Source organism: Emys orbicularis, chromosome 14, assembly GCF_028017835.1.
Source record: "Emys orbicularis isolate rEmyOrb1 chromosome 14, rEmyOrb1.hap1, whole genome shotgun sequence".
Lineage (NCBI taxonomy): Eukaryota > Metazoa > Chordata > Testudines > Emydidae > Emys > Emys orbicularis.
The window spans coordinates 3,615,122-3,638,702 of record NC_088696.1 but is presented as its reverse complement, the minus strand read 5'-3'; the positions used below and the strand labels follow the sequence as shown (position 1 = coordinate 3,638,702).

At 50.6% G+C, this 23,581-nt stretch overlaps 1 protein-coding gene across 1 annotated transcript; it reads right to left on the bottom strand.

Moving 5' to 3' along the window:
- Window positions 1-885: 885 nt before the first annotated feature.
- Window positions 886-12,676, bottom strand: CHMP1A (charged multivesicular body protein 1A). Its single transcript, XM_065416544.1, has 7 exons — window positions 12,617-12,676; window positions 10,444-10,463; window positions 8,553-8,630; window positions 7,244-7,390; window positions 5,914-6,042; window positions 3,748-3,935; window positions 886-2,179 (listed from the first exon to the last, which is right to left on the bottom strand). The coding sequence occupies exons 1-7, from the start codon at window positions 12,621-12,623 to the stop codon at window positions 2,158-2,160; spliced, it is 591 nt and encodes a 196-aa protein (XP_065272616.1). The 5' UTR covers window positions 12,624-12,676; the 3' UTR covers window positions 886-2,157.
- Between the last annotated feature and the right edge of the window lie 10,905 nt (window positions 12,677-23,581).

Here is a 23,581-nt window from a genome sequence, read left to right as displayed (position 1 = left end):
CTCCTCAGTCCGGGAAAGGAGCCTGCGTCTCCTCTGTCACCGTGTGGGGGGCGGCCACAGCTGGGCTCAAACAGCCCAGCTCAGGGTAATCGCAAAAGGGAGGCGAACGTGCATCTTCCAAGGCCACGAGACGCGGAGGGAAAATATCGAGAGATGTCAAAGTGTGTCCGCACGCAAGTGCTGCAGAACCCCCAGCCTGCTGACTTCTTCTGTACTCCATACTCCAGCGACATGCCTTCTGCACTGAGAGTGGCAAGGCCAGCCACCGTCAGGCACCAGGCTGCACCGGATGCTCTCAGGGGCGAGGGTGATGGGGAGTGTGTCTGATGCCATCTGCCTCCCCTGCTCCCCAAAGCGGGGATTTCTTGCCCCGTAACCAAAGAGAAGCAGGTCCCTTAGCACATCTGTGAGAAGCTACTGGACACTTACCACCTAGAGACACTTAATGAATTGTGAGCCAGCCCTCCCTGTGAAACCAGCACTCCAGCCCCAGGGCTGTTCATCACAGTAACCACTCCCTATTTTAGCTGCCATGTTGCTGGGTATGCCAGATGTGCTCTGCATTGACTCCGGCACAGTGGTACCAGACTCCCAGCACATGGCAGCTAGCGTGGAGCCAGCAGGGATGGGGGTTAAAACTCCTCTGAATGGGAACCTGGCTCCGTTCCCCTCCCATCCAGCAGCAAGCTGGGCTCAGATCTCCCCTCGCTCCCTCCCACTCCCGCGGCCCTGGGCTGAAGAGGAGGCTGAGTGTGAGAAGTGACACCGTACGCCTCCCAAAGCTCTCACGCCTGAGACTGAGGGAAGGGGGGGGGGGGGGGCGCGATCCTTCCTTCTCAGCCTGGCTCCCGGGCCTGCAGTGTGGACTGGGTTAAAGGAAGTGACGAGCTTACACTCAGTCATCAGTGGAGCTGGGGCATCTCGTCAGTGTCAGCACTAAGGAAGGGAGCGGGGGCGGGGGCAAGAGACCCAAGAGGTAAAGGCAACAGAGGTATTTAGGAGGGAAGTACAACATCCGCTGGGACAGTGGAGACATCCTCACCATTCACAGGAGGGGCTGGACGTTTGCTCCGCTGCCGTGCTGCCAGCGACAGAGCTTGGAGACAGACCACTCCCCAGCATTCCCAGCCGACAGCGCTGCACCTTGAACGCCGCCCGGCTAGAGCAGCTCAGGACAGCTTCGCTCGCTGGGGTGGCATGCATGAAGAATCCCAGCTCGCCTGGCCAGATCTCAGTGGTCACAGCATGTGGTTGTGGAGGCAAACTTCTCAAAGGTCACTTAACGGTGAGAAAATCCAGTGCGGGCAACGTGACAAGCAGTGCCAGGGCTAAGTTGGCAAAGCGAGATCCCTGCATGCTGGGCATCACACTGGGGTCCCTATCGTCTCAATGCTACGGGCGCTGCACCAGGGACTAGCAGATAACTGGGAATATGGACGTTAGAGTAAGAGATGCCACTACATAGATTTGTGCCTTTCATCCAAGGCAGCTGCCTCACCCATGAAACACTACCAATGTGCATGTACGCCCCGGGCGGGCACCCCTCCCCCCAGCTACAACATGCAGTGGGGAAGAAAGGGGCTTGGATGGAAATGGGAAGGATTCACGGCACTACCTGCTGCAAGCTGTTAGTAGAGGGTCGCCCACAGCAAAGCCCACTGTGGCTAAGAGAGCCAATGTACAGGCTGTGGAGAGAAAGATGCACTACACATTTGCTAGAGATACAGCCATCCGGAGATGGTCAGGCACCCAGTGTCCCATCAGAACATGCACTTCCCCTTTCAACAAGATCTCCATGTAGTGTTAGAATCACTCCCCCTAGAGGCCCAGGACGCAGAGAGGGAGTGGTAGCGCTGCTTTAAAGACAAGAGCCCTGAACACTCTGCCGCCAAAGCCCAGGGCAAGATCACGCTCATTCGGCAAACCTCCCTCCAACATCTCTTCCTGCTGCCTCTTCAGGAAGTAGTCATCATCGAAAAAGACCAAAGAGTCCACCGCAGAAGAACAGGCTGCTGAAGGAGTGGCTTGCTGGTTCTGGTTTTGCTAGCAGAAGGCCAGAGCAGGGATGGAGTGGGAGCTTTGGGGGGGTCTCCCCCATCTCCCCACTCGATGCACAATCAGTAGGGGATCAGTGATCATCCAGAACAATGGGAGACTTTAATTCCGCAAGGCAGCCAATCTGGAAGAAACAGCACAAGAGAGTCAAACAGGAGCACGGAACACGGGAGCTGCTTCCAAGTGAACCCAGAGAGCACGGGGGGAGCTTTCTGGAGAACTGGGCAAGGCAGGGGGCACTACGCCCAGTGATGGAATGAGTCTGAACCGGGGAGGAGGCGGTTTGCACTGACAGAAGTCCCCCCCTGGAGCACGGATAACAATTTACGTTCTAGCGGGTGAGTTACCAGCACCTTCCAATACAGCCAATGCATTTCCTGCGCTCAGGCCAGAGCGGCCCCAGCAGCGTGTTTAACAGCACGGCAATGCGACGCCACCGGCCAGGAAGGGACGAGTGTGATTCCGCTGGAGCCCAAAGAGACCCGGGGCTCAGCACATGCACCAACACTCCCTGCAGCACGGGGGGGGGGGGGGGGGGCAGTGCGAACTCTGACCTCAGCAGACAGAGCAGCAGGCGCACTGCAAGCACGTGGGAGGATGGGGAGAAAGAAAGCCTCTGTGCTGGAAACACCTTTGGGCTCAGATGGGACACAGGACAAGCCCCTTCCAGCCGCCGGAGGGGAGTATCAGGCAGGGCTTTGTGCGGAAACAGTTGGGCTGGTTCCTGGGGAGGGTCTGGAATAGCGCTTAGAGCGCAGAGGGAGTTTAAGGAAAGGCTGGATGCTCCGTTTGTCATCTCATAACCTATCTGATGGCCCCACGAGCGAGGAGAAAGAACAGCATCTCCCTCCATCGCAGAGCCCTGGAGCCAGGACCACGCCATCTTGTGTGTGTGCGCCATGGCAGACACTCAGTCATCTTCAGCAAGAGGCACCTTCCAGCCGCACCACACGACGCAGCCAGGGGAGGGTCTCCATTTCTCAGGGTCCGTAAAACGCCTCCCACCCTGAGGACACCCCTCAGCTCACACCAGACCCACCGCTCCTCTCCGTGCTTCAGACAGCCCAAAGCGAGAGAACCTGGAGAGAGTCTGGCAGCTGTGCAATGACTTCTGGGAAGGGGCGGGGGCGAGAGGGGGCAAAGGGAGCTCTGTACAGCCAGGAACTGCAGGGCTCCGTTCTCGGAGGGGACCTCTCACGATAGCTGCATGCAGAGCTGCAGGGACGGGGAGGAGGAAGAGGAGCTCACCAGCAATAGAAGGTGGCCACAAGCCTCTTCTGGGGAGGTTCCAGAGAGACAGCCTGTTTGAAGGTCAGTGCCAAGCACGCCCAGAGCAGCGTCAACTGCGCAAGGCAAGCACAGGCCAGGAGCACTCCCACCATCTGGTTACTGAGCTGAGCAAGCAACACCTTCTACCACCTCCACTCCCCAGTGCTCCCCAGCACCCATTGCTAGTAGAATCAGGAAGCCCCTCTCCTCTGTGGAGCACGATGAGGTACGCTGCCTGTACGTGGCTCCTCTGGAGCTTTGCTAGGCTCCACCATGCATGGGGACGTGAGAGCCCAGAGGTTGCTCCAACAGCTGGCTTTCCTCCCAGCCATCCGTTGGGCAGTTCAAGCTCCCAGGAACAGGAAGCCCAGGGACACAATCACACCAAGGGACGTGGGGGAGGAAAAGGGGGAGAGAAAGAACCTTCGGGACAGCTGGTCTTCCTGGGTGCGGACGGAGCTCTCCCCCACTGCCGAAGCCCCCTCGGGGAGCTGGTTCAGTTGGTCCATGATCTCCAAGCCATTCTCCTCGGCAATCTGCACGATGAGGCTGTCCACCTGCTCCTGCGGCGTGGTCAGGGTGGTAGCAGAGCTCATGGAGTCCTCCATCACCTACAATGGGCAGAGTCAGTATCTGAAGCAGAGCCACCATCTGGCTCCATTGAAGAACCCACCCAGCCCACGTTCCTGCCTGTAGGAGCCCGTTACAGATCTTGAGTTTGGCCCACTGCTCCCCTCCCCAGAGGGTTCTCCACATCCTTGTCAGCCAGACAGCTAGGCCTCGGGACAGGAGGATGGGTTGGAGCCAGAGAGATCCTGAGGCCCCTAGACATCAGTGTACCACCCGGCACCTAGCTGTATGAAGCGTTATGGACCCCATCTGTCCACGTTAGCCCCCACCCTGCCTTAGGTTCTCAGTGAAGCTTTCAGATACTGTAGATATGGTCAGACACTTGCACCAGGGGCTTTTCCTTGCCATCAGGGGCAGCTCTCTTATCCTGGTTCGAGACACTGCCCATCCAGGGTCAAGGCAATATTCAAGAATGAGCTCAAGGCCGGCTCTACTTGGGAGCATGGGACGTTCTAGACTGCTCCCAGACTGATCAGGTCAAAGGTTGATCGAAACAGAACATGAGCTACAATCACTCATGTGGCCCAGCCCCTTGAGCATGCTGGGGGGAGCAGGGAAATCAAACAAGCCAGAGACCATCATGATGAGAAGAATGGACTGGCCTGTGCGTGAGGCACTGGACTGTGACTCAGGAGCTCTGGGTTCACTTCCTAGCTCTGACAGACTCCCCATGTGAACTGGGGCAAGTCACCTAGTTCCTAGTCTGTACCATTACTCCTGGGGGAATTCTGCCTCACTACGCACATGCAGAATTCATATCCCCCGCAGATTTTTTTCTCCACAGAAAATGGATTCTATCAGAGAGGCACTGCAGTTACACCTTTCACCCACCAGGGGCTGCTGTGGCACCAGAAAAGAGGGAGGCCGGAGCAGCCAGCCGTGGAGAGGGAGGAGAAAAGGCTGCTTTCCTCATAGTGTCCTGCCTCAGGGCCAGGTGAAGAGGCATGGGATATGGGGGAGATGGACAGCACGGGGCACACAGGGCTGCTGTGGGGGGTCACAGACTGGGGCTCAGAAGGGCTAGTGGAGGTGGCACAGGCACTAGTGGGGTGACAGCATTGAGCTGGGGCTGAATGGGAGTGGGGGTGCAGGACCACATGGGGACGGGCAGATGTGCCTGACTGAGTGAGAGGCTAGGGGTCAGCCAGGGTCTGCATAGGGGAGGCTCCCCAACTCCCTAACAATCCCTTCCCCCCGCAAAAAAACCCGTTCCATACTTCTCCCACCCACACTGAACAATCGTTCCAGTTCGCTACCAGGCTTCTTCCCAGCAACTACTTCCTTCTCCCGCATCTCCTCCGTTACCCCGACTCCCCGAACCCTTTGCACTGCTTCTGAGGGGTGCGGGAAATACGTTTCTGTAGTGTGGTATAAATGAATTATTACTGAATGTTCTGTATTAATATGCCTAGGGAGGAATCTAATTGTCAAAAAACATTTCCTCAATCTTTTTTGTTGTCTGCATTGTTACAGACATACTTGCTGATGAGTATTTTGAAATAAATTATCACAATAATTGAAAGCAGTGTGATTATATTGTGTTATTTTGACAAATAAAATAAGCAGAATTTTGCTACATTTTAAAATATTGTGTGCAGAATTTTTAGGCACAGAATTCCCCCAAGAATATGCCATGGGGACAAGACTTTCCGCACCCTTCGTCTGTGTGTCTGCCTGCTCTGATCACAAGCTCTTTGGGATAGAGACTCTCTATGTGCAGCTCCTAACCCTAACCCTAACCTTGATCTTCCTTGATGAGCTACTATAGACCAGAGCTCTGGAAACAACTGAGCCATTAATCCAAAGACCACATCTGGGAGCCCGGGAAGGGTCTTGTGTCTGAGCCCATGATGGTGGGGCGATACAGTTCTCTCTGCTCCACCCCCCAGCCTCCAACGAATACAATTCTTCCCGCAGCCCACCAGTCTACCCCCAGGCGAGCGAGTGCCCAGCACTTACCGAGGTGTGAACATCCAAGTTCTGAACCTGGTGCTCAAATTTATCCATCACCGCCGAGACCTTCTGCAGGTCCATGGAGCTCAGAGCTTTGTCCAAGGCCTTGGTCACCTGAGCCATATTTTTAGTCACCTGTAACAGGAGGTTGGAAAATATACACACCAAACACACAAATGTTCCCAAGCCTGGCCACAAGCAATTCAGTGTTACTGGCATTTCCACCACAGGGGCCTCAGTCTGCACAGGTCAGCGACGTCCTGCCGGGAATAGCGGGGACTCTCAGCTCAGATTGGCCGCAGGGTTTTAGAATTGTGCACATGCAACCGAATGCACGAATACTGAAAATGCACATGCAAGAGATCCGCTAGCCTTCTAGCTGTCACTGTGCACATCGGAATTGCACCTGGCATCTACTGCACGCACACACAACACACACGCATCGTTTTCATATACAGCCCTGGAAGTCTGCCCTTTAACAGTACAGAGGCAACTTCACCATGACAGTCACATGAAAATAGTAACCATGCCCATGAGCTCTTCTATGCAAGGGCTTCACGCATTTTTAGCGCCTCCTCCTGCTATTTCTCCACTGAACCCTTTGGTGTTCATACCGGAAATGTTACTCCCAACGTTAGTACAAACACCGTGAAGACAGGAGCTCCAGCCCACAGGCACAATGTGCTTCAGGGGCTGTTCTTGCTGCCCGTCCTCTCTCTAAGCGGAGCCACATAACTCCAGGAAGTCCAGGTGGGACTCCAGTGTTGGTCATGTGGCTCACAGTGAAGAGAGATTTCAGACAGAATCCGAAGAGGGAACAAGCATCCTCAGCTCCCAGCAAAATCAAAAGGACTTGAGAGTGCTCAGTACCTTGCAGAAGAGAACTCGAACCCCCAATTCCCTGCACACAAGCATGCATGGACACATGGCTAACGCAGGGGAGTGATTCCAGGCACACACCTTCCAGGCCTGCAGACTTGGGCTCAAATATGGATGAAGCCACAAATGAAGCAAGTTTGAGGGTCTCATTTCTGGTCCCCAGTGAAATGTACTGGCCACATCACAAGGCAATGAGACACACACCCTGGCATTTCAGCAGCTGTGGCAGTCTCTGCCAATGCCCAGTCTAGCTCCGGGCCCTGACCAAATCCCAGTTTGGGGGTGGGAGGTGTCATAGCGCTTGCCAACACTACAGCCCAGTTCTAACCAAGTTACAAAAGAAGAGAGGCATGTCGTCAGTAGAGGGGAGGGATGGGCCAATAGTCTCTATCTGTACAAGGACAGGAAACAGCTTCTGTTCCTCCAGGGATACACCTGAGACGACACAGCCTCTTACCCCCTTCATGGTCACTGCCGTCTGCACCTTGGAGACCACTGCATCCACTCGGGAAGCCATCCGAAGCCAGTTTAAACCTTCGTTCTTCTTCCGGATTGCATTCTCTGCGTAGACGCGAGCACATTCTACGTTCTTCTGCTGAAGGGCCTGGAACATGGAAGGGAAAAGATTTGCAGGAGAAATCCATTTTGCTTCACACATCAGAAACAAATGTCTCCCATTTCCACCCAAGGGATGTCATGTAGAAATCTCTCTCGTCTGTGTTCTTTCCAAAGGGACTTTGGTGTTTGCTTGGATCAGGATTAGCGGAGCCGGTGGTAGCCAAACATGCTAGGACGGCCGGGATTAGGGTTGAGGCTAGGAGATTTGGGGATGTCAGGATGGCCTATTGCACCAGGCACGTCAATCAATGATGCGGGGGGAGAACGTGCCTGCTTGGATCTCAGCAGTACATAGACAGGTCAGAGAATGCAGGACAGCAGATTCTGCTTACTAGCAACCCCTCGCTTGCTGTTATCTGGCAGCTGCCAACAAGCAGAAGGCAGGTTTGCAGGGCTGCAGCCAGGGTAGCCAGCACTGGGACGTGCCTTCCCTGACTGCAGCCCTGAAAACCTGCCTGCGGGCCAGGCAGCAGCAGGGAGCATGGCTGCAGCCCAGATGCTGGGGCTTTCTATGGGGAGTGGGAGTGTTAGGGCCCCACAGAGCCACACGGTATCACTCCCTGTGCTCTTTGGGGGCTGGGGCTCAGCACACCCCAGTGCTGCCTTGCCTGGGTGCAGCCCCCGGGCAGGACGCAGCCCAGAGAGAGCAGGGAGAGGTACGGTGCAGCTCCAGCATCCAGGCTGCAGCCCCCCTCCCCACACTGCCCAGCCCACAGCCTCCCCGCCCCTCCCGTGTGGGCCCCCTGCGCAGGCAGGTTTGGAGGCTGCAGCCAGAGAAGGCACATCCCAGCACTACCTTCCCGGGCTGTAGGCCCACACACCTGCCTGCAGCCGGGGCCTTTCTTCCAAAAGCTGCTGTTAATAGGCGCCATCCCGTTGCCAACATCCACATCCCATTAACATTAAAGTCAATGGGGCAGGGATGGCTCCCAGCCAAGTGTTGCCATTAACCAGAAGCTGTTAATATCCAGGGTGCTATTAAGTGGAATCTAGTTAATCCCTCTGATACAGAGCCATGGATTGACGGTACAGGCGCAAGGGCGCGACAGCTGAAAAGACACCTAGCCCTCAGAGACGGTCTGTGTGTGTTACTTTCATCTCCACCAGGGAGTTCCACCACCTCCCCAGAGTTCAGCCACACTGGCTACCTTCTTGACTTTGGCTTGCTCAGTCTTCGAGTCCTTCTCGGCCTTCTTGGCTAGCTTCTCCAGCTGCTTTGCTGTGAACTAAGAGAAACAGACTTCGGTGCTCGGCCATGAAAGGGTCAAACATTAACACAATCAGAGGCTCCCACAACAGCCCACAGGCTGTCCTAGCAAAGCGTGTGTACGGTGCCCACAGCGTCTGCTGGCACTGCCTCAGCTGCCTTTGCAGGCTGGCTTGTCCTTTATACAACCCTAAAACGCAGTGAGGTTGGCTAGGCAGGCGCCGTAGTTATGGATGTGACTGGGCATACAGTGGCGGCAGCAAGAGGAAAGGAACTCAGTGAGCTGCAGTAGCTCCTTTGGCTGACTGATGGAGCAGAGTTGGAACGCTCTGAGGGAAGGCCTGGCTTCCTTGGCCAGACAGGTAGTACCTGTGGCATGGTACTGGCTAAAGCACGTTGTCCTCTCTCTCCTGCTGCGAAATACACAGCAGTAGCAAGCAGTGGAGGCACTTGAGATTTCAGCCCCTGGTTTAAGAGGCAGGGACCTAGGGGCTCTCAGTGAGGTGTCTGGAACATACTCCTTAGCTTGGGTTCAGGGACCTTCAGGGCACGCTGACAGGCTCACTTGTCAAGGCGTTTTCAGAGGTGAGCGAAAGGGACTGATTGGTGCTTGAGGGGAGTGATGGGAAGGAGTTTGCTTTGCACTTGGCATAGTCTTTCCTTCATGTCCCCTGCCATGCATGACAATTCTGGGTTGGGTTTACACTACCTATGTGGCTCCAGAACAGGTGATAAGTGTTCTCTAGATAAATAGCTCCCCCTTCCTGTTGTGGCTGGGAACTGCAGAGGCAGAGTTGCAGCTGTTATTTTAAACAGATTTTCATAAAGGTAAAGCTCTGGGGGGAGGGATTTGTGTCTCCCCTCTGGGAACGGAGGTAGGTTTGGTACCATACATATTCCGTCTCTCTACATTAGCACAGAGCACAGGAGAATATGGTCTATAGGCTCCTGTTACATTTAATCCAATTACCAGGTGAAGGGCCCGTCCAGCCTAATGCACTTAACTGATTTGCGGCTCACACCAATGGAGGTTAAGCACCTTTATGCAATCAAGAGCTGCAATGCCACTTCCTTTACATCAAGTGCTTGCAACATAATCGATGATGTCTTCAGGGGCTAAATCACAGCATCGCTAGGGACCTCTGCACTGCTTCCTCCCCCAGAATAAGAGACACAAGTTCCTGTTCTTTCACCACCACAGCCTTAAATATTGGGATCTTTATGTAGCTGTTGACCTCTCCCTGGCCCCTGTGGACAGAAAGCCCAGTGGCGCCCCCACTCTGGGAGACTCAGTGAAGATACTGCACATCACACCCCTGCTGGAGGGAGAGCACTGGAAGGAGGAGATAAAGCCTTGGGAAGACAGGACAATGAAAGCAAGAGGAGTTGAAGGTAGGAAGGAAGGTTCTGGGAGAGGTTTCTCCAAGTCAGTGAACTCTCCATCAAGTGGGTGAGAGAAGGTCGGAGCAGAAAGCATTTGAGAAGCCAAATTTAAAAACAAGGAATAAACCTAGACCCATAGTAGCTGCTTCTTAAAGATGATCAACCCTAGCCTCCGGCTGTTGGAGGAGCCCACAAAACACCCAACTAGTACAGGGTCTGGTAGTCAGCTAGGCTTCTAAGCAGCCTGTACCAGGAAGACAGTTCGGTTTTGTACAGACCTACCAGCCATACCACAAGACACCATAAGAGGGTCTTAGAGCATCAGTTCAGCTGGGCTTGTCGACTTTCAATTGACCAAGGCCACACAGGGCAGCCTGTGCTGGGAGGCATAGAATAATGAATCCACCATGCTGGGGCAGAAAGGGACATCCTGTAATGGCCACACTCACCTTCAGCTGGAAGAGTGTATCTGAAACAAGAGAGGAGGTGACTCAGATCACAGGTTTTTAGAGTCTCTGTCAGTCAGTAACATAAAGGTCACACAATCTTTCACCCAAGGAACTGTGCTTTGGGAGGTACCTTCTATGGTGAGTCTCCCCAGTTCACACACACCCCTTCCCCTTAAAAGCATCACACCAACATTCCTTTTGCCTGAAGGGGGCTGGACAGGCTGAGGTTGTGCTGCTCACACATCCCAGTACCACCACCATGATTGTTCAGAAAAGTCTCTTCTGGGCAAGCAGATACCACAGCCCTCAGCTGCCTCCACTGCACTCTCAGCCTTTGCCTGTGCACTGGGGACTCCTCAGGCTACCTAGCTAAGGTACTCCATACGGCCTCCATCACCCTAGTATGTAGGCACCTCCCAACCTTTATCCAGTGCCATTATCCCCCTGTACAAATGGGAAACAGAGGCACAAGGAGACTAAGTGACATGCCCAAGGGCACACAGAAAGCTGGTGGCAGAGCAAGGACTTGAACCTGGGTCTCCCAAGTCACAGCTAGTGCCCTAACCACTAGGCCAATCCTTCCTCTCCTGTCATGCTAGAGCACAGAAGCAGAAACTCCTGTGTTAAAGACCTGTCTACACATAGCTGACCAACCCGTACTGGAGTCTCATTTGGCTACAACTGAGCTCAAATGACACTGACGCTGATTTTTAAACGTGGTTGTAAGGCCAGTGGTGATTGGACCATTGTACACAGTAAGGGACTGAAAAAACGACCTAGAATGGAATATGAGACATCTCAGAGAGCTTGTTAAAAAGGCTGTTGGAGGGTTTTATTGGAGACACTCCACAGGATTGATTCCTGCTTTCAATTTCATGACTAATCAATGAGGGTCAGGCATATGCATGGATAACAAAGGCCCTGAGCACCCAGGGTAACAGGAGTGCTATCTGAACTGCTCGGCTGGGGACTGGCTCAGAATACTGAAGGAGCCATACAAGCTAGTGAATTATCCCTTGGATATGGCTCTTTGAAATAAATGGACTCACTGAATATTAGGTACTGAAATATTCACTGTAAAAAATTATCTACCATAAGTGAATGCATCCGTGGCAAGTATCACAGCATCCACGGTACAGGACAGTGGCTTCACTATGCAGTTCTCTCTCAATTTGACACACATCATGTATGGGACCTTAATCCTGGAGTGGAGCTAATAGAGATCACATTCTGTCTTGCAACTAACAAGTGACTCATCAGAAAGCAGCTTCCTGGCTTTTATTGAAATAGCTGTGTCACTTGTCACTGTGGTTTCTCTGATCACAATTACATGGTGACCTTTGACCCAGAACCTGACACACCCCAGATATCCCTGTAAATAACTTTCAGCCAGCTTCATCCGGCCAGTTTCATGCAAGAGGAAATGGATCAGTTCAGGAATTTGGGGCAATTTCAAATACATTTTAGTTTTCTGAAATACCTGGACCTATTTCAATTCATCAGAAAAGCCAGGGACAAACAAGCTGACCTTGAGTTTTCTCTCCCTGATCAATGCAGCACAGGCCCTCAGGCTGCACTTACCCACCCCAGCCCTGAGACAGTGACAGGGTCTCCACCATCCTCCTCAGGAGCCTACTGGCCAGGACGACTGAGCAGAGCCCCTGCAGGTAACCCCCAGGACTCCCCTACGACCACAGGGCAGGCCCCACTCTGGGGTCACAGGGAACTCCCTCTCCCAGGTCACATCATCACGTGCCCTGATGTCACCAACGGATTTCCCTCTCCCTTCCCCCAATGGCCACAACCCCACCTCTGACCCAGCCCTGACCCCCTCCCCTCCCCTCCCCCAGGCCTCAGGCACAGCCCCCGGCCCTGGCCTGCCCCCACCCCCACCCCGTCGGTCCCGGTCCCGGCCCCGGCCCCAGCCCCTTGACCTCCTCCCCCCCCGGCCCTGACCCCCTCCCTCAGGCACAGCCCCCGGCCCTGGCCTGCCCCCACCCCGCCGGTCCCGGTCCCGGTCCCAGCCCCTTGACCTCCTTCTCCTTCCCCCCGGCCCTGCCCCCGCTCCCCGCCCCGGGAGCCCCTCCCCCGGGGGCAGCAGGAGGCCCGCGGCGCGGCTCGGGCCAGAATAGCGCCCAGCCCAGCCCCCCGGATGGGGGCGTCTTTCTCTTACCGTCCATCTCTGCAGCTACCACTTCCAGGGTCTCCAGACACTTCCGGATTGTTGCGTCATCACTCCGCTTGTTCTCGCGAGGTTTCCCCTCAGCTCTGGTCCGTTCAACGCATGCGTAAATGGAGGAGGGTTTTCCGCGGCGAAGCCAGGGTGGGGCGTCACATGACCAGAGCGCCGCTCCCCCAATGCCCGCATCCCGCTGGCAGCAGCCCACGTGGCTCCCGGCGAAGGGGGGCAGTGGGGTTCGGAGCCAGGCCTCCTGTGTGGTCTTGCCCAGTCGCCCCGTTCTGTGCCTCAGTTTCCCCATCTGTAGAGTGGGATTGGTGAGGGTACTTGGTAGCAGCAATAGTGCGGGCTGGAGGGAGCCCCTGGACTGTAGGTAGGGGAGGAGCAGGGGGGAGCGACAGGAACAGAGAAAGGCAAAGCAGAGCAAGGGGGAATAGGTGGTGTGAGGTAGAAATCATTTGTTGCTGGTACTGCAGTCATGGGAGGGACACAATGGGGAGCATGTGACCTCCCCATGTGACTCCTCCTAGCCGGTGCTTTCCCTATCCCCTCTGACACGCCCCCCCCCTTTGTATATACAAACGTCAACATGCTTAACTACTCACTTTGTAGTATTTCAGTCTGTTTATATGGAATATGGGAGTTGGCTGAAGACCCATTTCAGCATATGTATGACTTATTAAAAGACAAATTTTAAGTAGAACTGTATCCTAAACTGCTTTATGGTATTGTACCCAAACACTGCATTTCAATGCGGGATTCAACTTCCTTTATAGGAACAGACTCCTGAAACTCTTACTAGTCCACAAAAGCGGTCCATAGTCATGCAAATAGTCCCATTGTCTTCAATGGGATTGATCAAATGATTAAGTGTTTACAGGATTAGGTTCCAAGTTTATAAATTGTTCTGGATGAAACTGACAACTTTTGCCTGAGCTGTCAGATCAAAAGGAGCTTCATTCCAATAAAGGTGGGCAGATGTGTGATGTCTTAGCTCTGTTGCTAAGATGAGGAACATATTTTCAGCAAAGTTCTTGGCAGATTCCTGAGGCAGCTAGCTGGTTTAAGACTGTCAGCATTATAATCTTCACTTATAGTTCTCTCACCCACAAAGCTGGAAAATGAGGCATTTGTTTTCTTTGTTTTGCTGCTCCAGTTGAAGAAGTTGTTCTTCAAATTCTTTATTGACCTTTCTAATTATATTTTTACATTGCATTTGCCAGAGTTCATTGCTCCTTTCTCTTTTCCTCACTAGGATTTAACTTCCACTTTTTAAAGGATGCCTTTTTGCCCCTCTCTGCTTCCTTTACTTTGTTGTTTAGCCACAGTGGCTCTTTTTTGGTTCTCTTACTATGTTTTTTAATGTGGGGAATACATTTAAGTTGAGCCTCTATTATGGTGTCTTTAAAAAGTTTCCATGCAGCATGTTGACAATGAAGCACCAAACCCGTGAGCTTCCAGGCTCTGCTTCCTTTGTAGCAGGTGGTGGTGGATCAGAAATCCCCTCACCCTTTTAAATGAAATGTGTTTAAGTATGTGAGAGCCCAAGTACTCTACTGGCTGATCCTCCGCCAACCCCAAGGCTGGATAGGAGTCAGTTTAGTCTGGGGATAAGGAGAGCCAAAAATGTGTTTCGCAGTCTCACCTCATAGTGCTACGGTCCCTCTGGCAGCAGCATCAGTTTACTGTGCCTGTGATGATGATGCTTATTGATGAGTCACAAAAGGGCCTTGGTGGTGCAAGCAAGAGAGCTGCAGAGCCCAGTACGTGGGACCCGGACTGGGGGCTCATCTATGGGGCAATTCCAGAGCAAACATGGAGATGTGAGAGGTAAAGCGTTGTCCTTCCCCAGTGTAGTTTCTGTGCTAACAGAGACTGGCATCCCAATAGGGTAAGAAGGGTTAATGTTATGTGCCCGTTGACATAGTTAGATCCATGCCAATGCAATCAAGAGGTTATTGAGTATGATTTTTGTGGTTAAAGCAGTAGAGAATAGGAGTCAGGACTCCTGTAGTCAATTCCCAGCCCTGGGAGGGAATGTGGTCTGCTGGGAGAAAAAGGAACTGCAAGGCAGGACTCCTTCCAGCTCTGTTACTGATTTGCTGTATGAACTTGGGCAAAGTCATATGACTTCTTTGTGCCTGAGGTTCCCCACAGAGGGGCTGTGATTAATTAGGGAAGGCTGGAAAAGTGGTGTTGAGAGCCTCAAGTGAAAGTCACTATAGAAGCAAAAAAAGGTCATTTTTCCTAGAAGAGAAGAGGACAGGCTGTTGGCCTTTTTGATTGTCTGGAAGTTCTCTTAGATGAGTCTCCAAAATGGAAGGTCCAGGAAGCCCCTGGTATCCATGTTTCTACCAATGGAAATCTAAGACCCAACACTCCTTCCTCTAGAGTAAGTTTTCATATATCCCTGGATGAAACATGCCAAAACCATTACCTCGTACTGCACTGGAGTTCTAAACCAAGAGCCACCACTGGATCGCACGTATCTGAGGAATTAGAGAGCTGGAGTGGACTGAGCAGTGGCTTTCAACCTTTCCAGACCACTGCACCCCTTTCAGGAGTCTGATTTGTCTTGTGTACCCCCAAGTTTCACCTCACTTAAAAACTACTTGCTTACAAAATCAGACATAAAAATACAAAAGTGTCACAGCACACTCTTACTGAAAATGTGCTGACTCTCATTTTTACCATATCATTATAAAATAAATCAATTGGAATATAAATATTGTGCTTAGTCACAAATAAATGACTGTGTATAGTATACAGAGCAGTACAAACAAGTCATTGTCTGTATGAAAGTTTAGTTTGTACTGACTTCGCTAGTGCCTTTTATGTCGCCTGTTGTAAAACTAGGCAAATATCTAAGTGAATTGATGTACCTTCTGGAAGACCTCTGTGTACCCTCACTGGGTACACGTAACCCTGGCTGAGAACCACTCTGCTACACAATGCAAAAGGAGGGCAGTGCCCACTACTTGAGTCTCTCTGCACCAACCAATGGTGTCATTCTCAGTGGAGATTGCTTTGCTGCACTCTGGGGGTAGAAGGCATTTAGGCACCAAGTGCAAATTCAGCATTTCTACTCTGTCCAGCAATAAAAGGTACAGGACATGTGTTGGACTCTTATTTGTCAAATCTGGGCTGCCCCTCAGAGTGGGGGAGTGGCCCCCCCCCTTAATTTTTATGCACACGGATTTGTTGTTATAGGGTTACTTGCAAAGGCTGTGCTGTGCACCCTGGTTTGCAGTTGTGGGTTGCTCATGAGGGCTGGGCTGTTGACACCGATTTTGATTTTTTTAAGGATTTGTTTTGAAAACAACCCATATAAAGAATCACACTGAGAGCCCAGGGACAAGAGATGATAGACTTGGGATGCCTACTGTGATGGATGTGGAATTGCTATGTAATCTAACAATAACTGTATGAACCCTGTATAGAACCTGGTCAGTAAGGTAAAGTTACTGCATAGCTATGGTTGGTTAGTGGAATTTCCTGTATTACTACTGATCTAACAATAGGGGACTGTGGGAAGCGCAAACAGGAAAGCTGTTAACGCTAAGGATCCAAGAAGATGGTCAGCTTGTTTTACCAGGATGGGAACTTGGAGATCAAAAGAAGAATAAAGAGTTAGAAAGGATTTATCAGAGGGAGAAGGGGAGTCATTTGTCAAAGCTGGCCAGGGAGACAGGCTGAGAGACAGAGAGAAACACTGTGGGGGAGTCTGAGGAAAAGAGCCTGCCCAGAGCCTGGGAATGGGAAGCTTAGAATAAAGCTAGACATGTGAACAATCTGCTTTATTGTTTTTAAGATGTGTTTTCTCTGAAATACTTTTGTTCCAAACAAATGATCCTGTGCTTTAAGTAGGCTGGCTAGTATTTACCACTGTCATTGCTCTCAGAAGGAGCAGAATTGCAAGGCAATCACATTCAGACCCGCTGAGGCAATCACATAAGTAGCAGGGGACCGATCTGAGAGTGGGAGAATCATGTCACTTCACCCAGAGCCAGGCGATGGCTGGGGCCAGAGACCTTGGAGGGGATGCACTCTACAAAATAAGGAGGGGTCAGTTGTGCAGTTTGCCCAGTAACTGCAACCTGCAATTTCCCCAGCTCTGCGCCTGTTTGCCTCACTCCATAGCTCCAATCAATTCCCCAAACTCATATGCATTGAGGAGAGCAAGTACTTTCTCCAGTTTTCCCAAAAAAAGGATGAGAAGAGAAAACCCAGCCATTTCCAAGAATTCCGATTGGACTCTGTTCTCTCTAAGCGCTCAAGCAGCCAAGTAATAATGAGTGACCTTATCAATAACACTCTCAGATCACTAAAAGCTGCATTGTAAATAGCCGTGTATAAAAACAAGTGGGAGCAGACTGTGGCAAAGGGCTACTAACGTTCTGTGTCCAGCACTAAACCACTGACAAGGGTTATCAATGTTTGTCTTTTCTTTGCATCCCAAATTCTTGCAGCTGAAGTCCGGCGTAGTGTGGTTGGTAACCAGAGCAGGGAGTCCCGACAGCCAAATACCCAGGAGCAATCTCAGAAACAGCAAAGTTCTTCACCTTCACGGGAGCACAGCAGATCTGGTCAAGCCTCTGTTTCTAAATCAACAAAGAAACTGCAGCAAAGTCAGATGTCTACTGACAGTTCTTACGGACAAGGTAGGGGACAAACAGCAGGGCCTTCAAACCACAAAACAAAACAAAACTGACCTCAGGGAGTCACGCCAGGGATGTGCTTGGCCCATTAATGCCCCAGGGATGATCCTTAGTAATCGCACCAATTTTAAACCAGGTCATTTTTTAGGCCTAAACTACTCAACAGCGATGTTCCCTTTTAATATGTGATTTTTAATGGGCCATAACAGGCCACAAATGGTGTGAAGTAGACCCAGATCCCAACCTTTTTGTCCCCTTAGAAGTTAGCTGGGTAAAACAGGTCTCAGGCCAGATGTTCTAAATCCACTCAGAAGACACACTGAGTAGGAAAATGAATGCTGGACATCCAGGAACCCTGGGGAAGCTAGTAACTTTTTAGACACCAAGCAGGAGGAAGTGATGGTACCATCCAATATTGTTCAGTGGTTAATTGAACCATGTCTTCCTCCCTTTCCCAGAATTTCCTCCTTCAAGAGCCTGCCCTTTTCCAGTCAAAGGCTTTGTCACACTGACTTTTTTCCCACAGCTGTGTAGGCTACTGGCCATTTCTAAGCATCTTTTCCTGGGGCTTCCCAATCTTTGTCCTCCCCCAGAACATTGGGTGTTTGGGCTGCAGCTTTTTTCTTACTTGCTATCGCAAATGCAGCTTGTAGGAAAGTTCAAGGGAGGGAGGGCAAGTACTGGGACAACCCAGCTGGCAGTTGTGGCCACTGGGAGAAGGCGGCTTATTGGCAACACTACTGATCTACCTAAGCCACACCTTTGGGCACTTTCTGTCATCCCTAGACTCACTGCAACTCTCCTCCCCATAGAAAGGACTTCTCATTACTGGATAGTAATAATCATTGAATTACAGGCTTTTTCAGCTGAGCGATCCCCAATTGATACATATAGTTTCTGGTCTTATCAAAGTGCACAGATACTGGCCCAGCAGATTCTATAATAGCAATACTAAGCTCTCACATAATGCTTTTCACTCAGAGATCTCAAAGCACTTTCCAAGGGAGCCCTTTATTGATACTGGCTCAGCATTCCCAGTCTGTCCAAGCAATAACAGATGTAGAACCTTGGTTGGACTTTTATCCTCCAAACCTGGGCTGCATCTTAGATTGGGGGGGTGTCCCCAGACCTTTGATCAATCAATGTCATATCCTGCCTTTTTGTGTACCTTCATTTGTTGTTATAGGGTTGCTTGCAATGGTTGTGCTCTGCACGGTGGTTTGCAATTGTGGGTTGCTCATGAGGGCTGGGCTGTTGACATAGATTTTGTTTTTCTGAAACGATTTGTTTTGAAAATATTGCATCCAACATGAGAAAATGTCATCTTGACAAATAAAGAGGAACTGACCATAGAACTAAACATTAGTGGTTCTTTATATTTGTTTTATGAAAACAGAATAATCACCTAAAGTCCAAACCAATAATATATATTTATATGTATATATATATACACACAATTTCATGACGCTGAAAAGAATGATGAGCCAAATCAGCTGGGAGAAAGAATTTAAACAGAGAAATGGGAATGATAATTGGGAACTATTTAAGAATATATTACTAGATGCCCCAAAAGCCACAATCAAGACAGAAGGCTACATTGATTAAAAAGCCAACCTGGCTTAGAGGGTAAGTGAAAGCAGCTATAAAAATTATATATATAACAAATGGAAAGAGAGGAAGTTGATAGAAATAAATATAGATTAGAAGGTTGATAAGGGAAGCAAAAGGACACAAGAGAAGTCTATAACCTGCAGAGTTAAGTGTATTAGGAACAAAAGGAATCCTAACAATGGTACTCATCCATTCCTAGATGGAGATAGTAGAACTGTCAATAATAATGCAAAAAAGAAAAAGGCAGAAGAGCTCAATAAATATTTCTGTTCTGTATTTGTGAAAAAGCCCAGGTGAAGTAGTCATATCATATGATGATGATGAAATACTTTTCATTCCAACAGTAACTCAGGAGGATGCTAAACAGCAGCTACCAAAGTCATTCATTTTTAAGTCAGCAGGTCCAGATAACTTGCACCTAAGAGTTTTAAAAAAGCTGGATGAGGAGCAGTCTGGATAGGTAGTATTGATTTTCAGTAAGTCTTGGAACACTGGGGAAGTTCCAGAAGACTGGAAGAAAGCTGATGTTGTGCCAATATTTATAAAGAATAAACAAGATGACCTGGGTAATTATAGACATGTCGGCTTGATATTGATCCCAGGCAAAATAATGGAATGATACGAGACTTGATTAATAAAGAATTAAAGAAGGGTAATACAATTAATGTCAATCAATATGGATTTATTGAAAATACATCTTGTCAAATTAACTTGATTGCGATTTTGGATGAGATTACAAGTTTGGTTGATAAAGGTAATAGTTTGATGTAATATATGTAGACTTCTGTAAGGCATTTTATGTGATACCACATGATATTTTGATTAAGAAATTAGAATGATACAACATCAACATGGTGCACATTACCTGGATTAAAAATTGGCTGGTAGTTCTCAAAATATAATTGTAAACAGGGAATCATCATGGAATGGGTGAGTTCCTAGTGAGGTCTCACAAGGATCAGTTCTTGGACTTGTGCGATTTAACATTTTTATCAAAGACCTGGAAGAAAACATAAAATCATCCCTGATAAAGATTGAGGGAATAGTAAATAAAAAAGAGTACGGGTCACTGATACAGCGTGATCTTAGAAAACTGGGTGCAAGCAAACAACGGGTTTCAGTACAAACAAAAGGCCGTACATCTAGGAATACACAATGTAGGCTATACTTACAGGATGAGGGACTCTATCCTGGGAAGCACTGCAGTGACTCTGAAAAAGACTTGGGGGTCAGGTGCATAGGCAGTGCGTGAACTGCCGGCTGGGGGAGGCTAGCCCCCAACCCCGCCCCTTCTGCCCGAGGCCCCACCTCTTCTGCCTCCCTCCGCTGGAGCCCAGAGCCACCCCCCCCCACCATGGCCATTGGCCCAGTCCCACCCCAGGCTAGCATCCCAGCCCCAAAAGCCCCCCCATCCCCGGAGTGCCAGGAAGGCGGGTGGTGTGCGGCCCCAGCCCTGGAGTGTGGGAGGGCAGACGGCTGCAGCACCCCCAACCCCAGAGTGCCGGGAGGGTGGGCGGCGCATGGCCCCTAGTCGTCCCAGCTCCAGAGCGCAGGAGGGTGGGTGGCCGCCACCGCCCCAGCCCCGGAGGGCAAGTGGCCGCAACCCCCCCGAGCTTTGGAGCGTGGGAGGGTGGGTGGCCGCAGCCCCTGGAGCGCTGGGAGGCTGCAGCTCCCCACCCCCCAACCCCCAGCCCCAGGAAGGCAAGTGGCGTGTGTCCCCAGCCTCCCCAGCCCCAGCCGGAGCACTAGGGACTGGAGCCACACACAGGGAGGGGTGGTAAGCAGGGGGCAGGGCCATGCCTGGCTGTTTGGGGAGGCCCAGCCGCCCATGGTCAGGTGGGTAATCAGCTGAACATGAGTTCCAATGTGGCGCTGTGGCCAAAAGGGCTAATGCAATCCGTGGATGTATAAACGGAGGAATACCAAGTAGGAGTAGGGAGAGTATATTATCTGTCTTTGGCACTGGTGCGACCACGGCTGGAATCCTGTGTCTGGTTCTGGTGTCCACAATTGAGGAAGGAGGTTGATACATTGGAGAAGGTTCACAGACGAGCCACGGGAATGATTAAAGGATTGGAAAACCTGTCTGATAGTGAAAGACTCAAGGAGCTCAATCTATTTAGCTTAACAAAGAGAAGGTGAAGGGGTGACTTGATCACAGTCTATAAATACCTACCGGGGAATAGATGGCTCTTCAGTCTAACAGACGAGCTGTAACAAGCTCCAATGACTGGGATTTGAAGCTAGACAAATTCAGACTGGAAATAAGGTGCAAATTTTTAACTGTGAGGGTAATTAATCATTGAAACAACGTACCAAGGGTTGTCATGGGTTCACCATCACTGGACATTTTTAAATCAAGATTGGATGTTTTTCTAAAAGCTCTGTTCTGGTTCAAGCACAACTGCTGGCCTTGAAGCAGGAATTAATTCAGGGCAGTCCTATGGCCTGTGTTATGCAGGACATCAGACTAGATGATAGTAACAGTCCCTTCAGCCTGCCTTATAATTCATGAATCTATGAAAAGCAATTAATATCAAGAATCACGCTGATTGCCCAGGGACAAGAAATACCACATGTGGGGTGCCCACCATGTCCACAGCTCCGTGCCTGTCTGCCTCATATCCATAGCCCCAGTATATCCCCAAAGTGTGTACGCAATGAGGAGAGCAAGCATTTTCCTCCTGCAGCGTCAAGGCTTCAGTTTTCCCCCAAAAGAAAAGAGGCGTAAAGAGAGAGAGACCAGACACTTCCAGGAATTCATGCTGAGCCCTGCTCTCTCTAGCTGATCAAACAGGCAAGTAATGAGGAGTGACCTTATAAACAGTGAACATTCTCAAATCTCCAATAGCTGCATTTTCAAAGACCATGAATAAAAACAAGTAGGAGCAGACTGCGGCTAAGGGCTACTAGCATACTGTGCCACAGCATTAAACAACTGAAGAGGGTTCTCTTTCTCTCTTTTCTTTGCATCCCAAATTCTTCTTGCAGCTGAAGTCCAGCAGAGCATAGTTGGTAACAAGTACAGGGAGTCCAAACAGCCAAAAAACCAGGAGCAATCTGAGAAACAGCAAAGTTCTTCACGGGACCACAGCAATCTCTCTAAAGCCTCTGCTTCTAAATCAACAAAGAAACTGCAGCGAAGTCAGATGTCCACTGACAGTTCTTACGGACAAGGTAGGGGACAAACAGCAGGGCCTTCAAACCACAAAACAAAACTGACCTCAGTGGAGTCACACCAGGGATGTGCTTGGCTCATGGATGCTCCTCACTGGATGATGACAGTTTTAAGCCAGGTCAAGTTTTTTTAGACCTAAGCTACTCAACAGCGATGTTCCCTTTTAATATGTGGTTTTTAATAGGCCAGAACAGGCCACAAATGGTGTAAAATGGGCCCAGATCCCAGATATCAACACACTGTCCCTATTGTAAATTTGCTGGGTAAAACAGGTCTCAGGCCAGATGTTCTAAAGCCACTCAGAAGACACACTGAGTAGGAAAATGAATGTTGGACATCCAGGAGCTCTGGGGAAGCTACTGCCTTTATAGGCACCAACCAGGTGGAGGTGATGGTAGCAGCCAGTATCGTTCAGTGGTTAATTTAACCATGTCCTTTTCCCCTTCCCAAGACCTGTTCATTCAAGAGGGTGCCTTTTCCAGTCAAAGGTTTAGTCATGCTGGCTTTTTATCCAAGTTTGCATGGGCTACTGGCATCTTTCCCTTGGGCTTCCTGATCTTTGTCCTCCCCACAGAACATTGGGTGTTTGGGCTGCAGCTGTTTTCTTACTTGCTATCGCAAATGTGGCTCATAGGGAAGTTCAGAGGAGGGAGGGTGAGCAGCAGTGACGGGGCCGCTCTGGCTGGCAGTTGTGGCCATTAGGAGAAGGTGGCTTACAAGCAAGATGGCACTCACCTAAGCCACGCCTCTGGGCATTTCCTGTCATAGAATCTCCGGGTTGGGAGGGCCCTCAGGAGTCATCTAGTCCAACCCCCTGCTCAAAGCAGGACCAACCCCCACTAAATCATCCCAGCCAGGGCTGTCATCCCTAGACTCACTGCAACTCTCCTCCCCATAGAAAGGACTTCTCATTACTGGATAGTCATTAGCTTTGAATTACAGGCTTTTTCAGCACCCAGCTCTCCCCAGTTGATACATACAGTTTCTAGTCTTATCAAAATAGGCTGATACTGGATCAGTGGATTATAGAACAAGAATACAGAGCCCTCACAATGCTTTTCGCTCATAGATCTCACTGCACTTTACAAGGGAGGGTATTACTACTCCCCTTTTACAGATGGGGACACTTAGGGCAGGTCTACACTAACCCCCCAATTCGAACTAAGGTACGCAACTTCAGTTACGTGAATAACGTAGCTGAAGTTCGAAGTACCTTAGTTCGAACTTACCTCGGTCCACACGCGGCAGGCAGGCTCCCCCGTCGACTCCGCGGTACTCCTCTCGCCGAGCAGGAGTACCGCAGTCGACGGCGAGCACTTCCGGGTTCGACTTATTGCGTCCAGACAAGACGCGATAAGTCGAACCCAGTAGTTCGATCGCTCGCCGCCGAACTACCGGGTAAGTGTAGACCTACACAGCGAGGGGCAGGGCCTTGCCCAAAGTCAGACATCAGGTCAGTGGCAAAGGTAGGAGTGGAACCCAGCTGTCCTATCTCCTAGTCCACTGCCCTGG

Coding starts and splice junctions, on each gene's coding strand:
- CHMP1A (XM_065416544.1), bottom strand. Junction 8,631..10,443: donor ATACACTCTTCCAGCTGAAG/GTGAGTGTGGCC, acceptor TGTTTCTCTTAG/TTCACAGCAAAGCAGCTGGA. Junction 3,936..5,913: donor ACTTGGATGTTCACACCTCG/GTAAGTGCTGGG, acceptor TGCCCATTGTAG/GTGATGGAGGACTCCATGAG.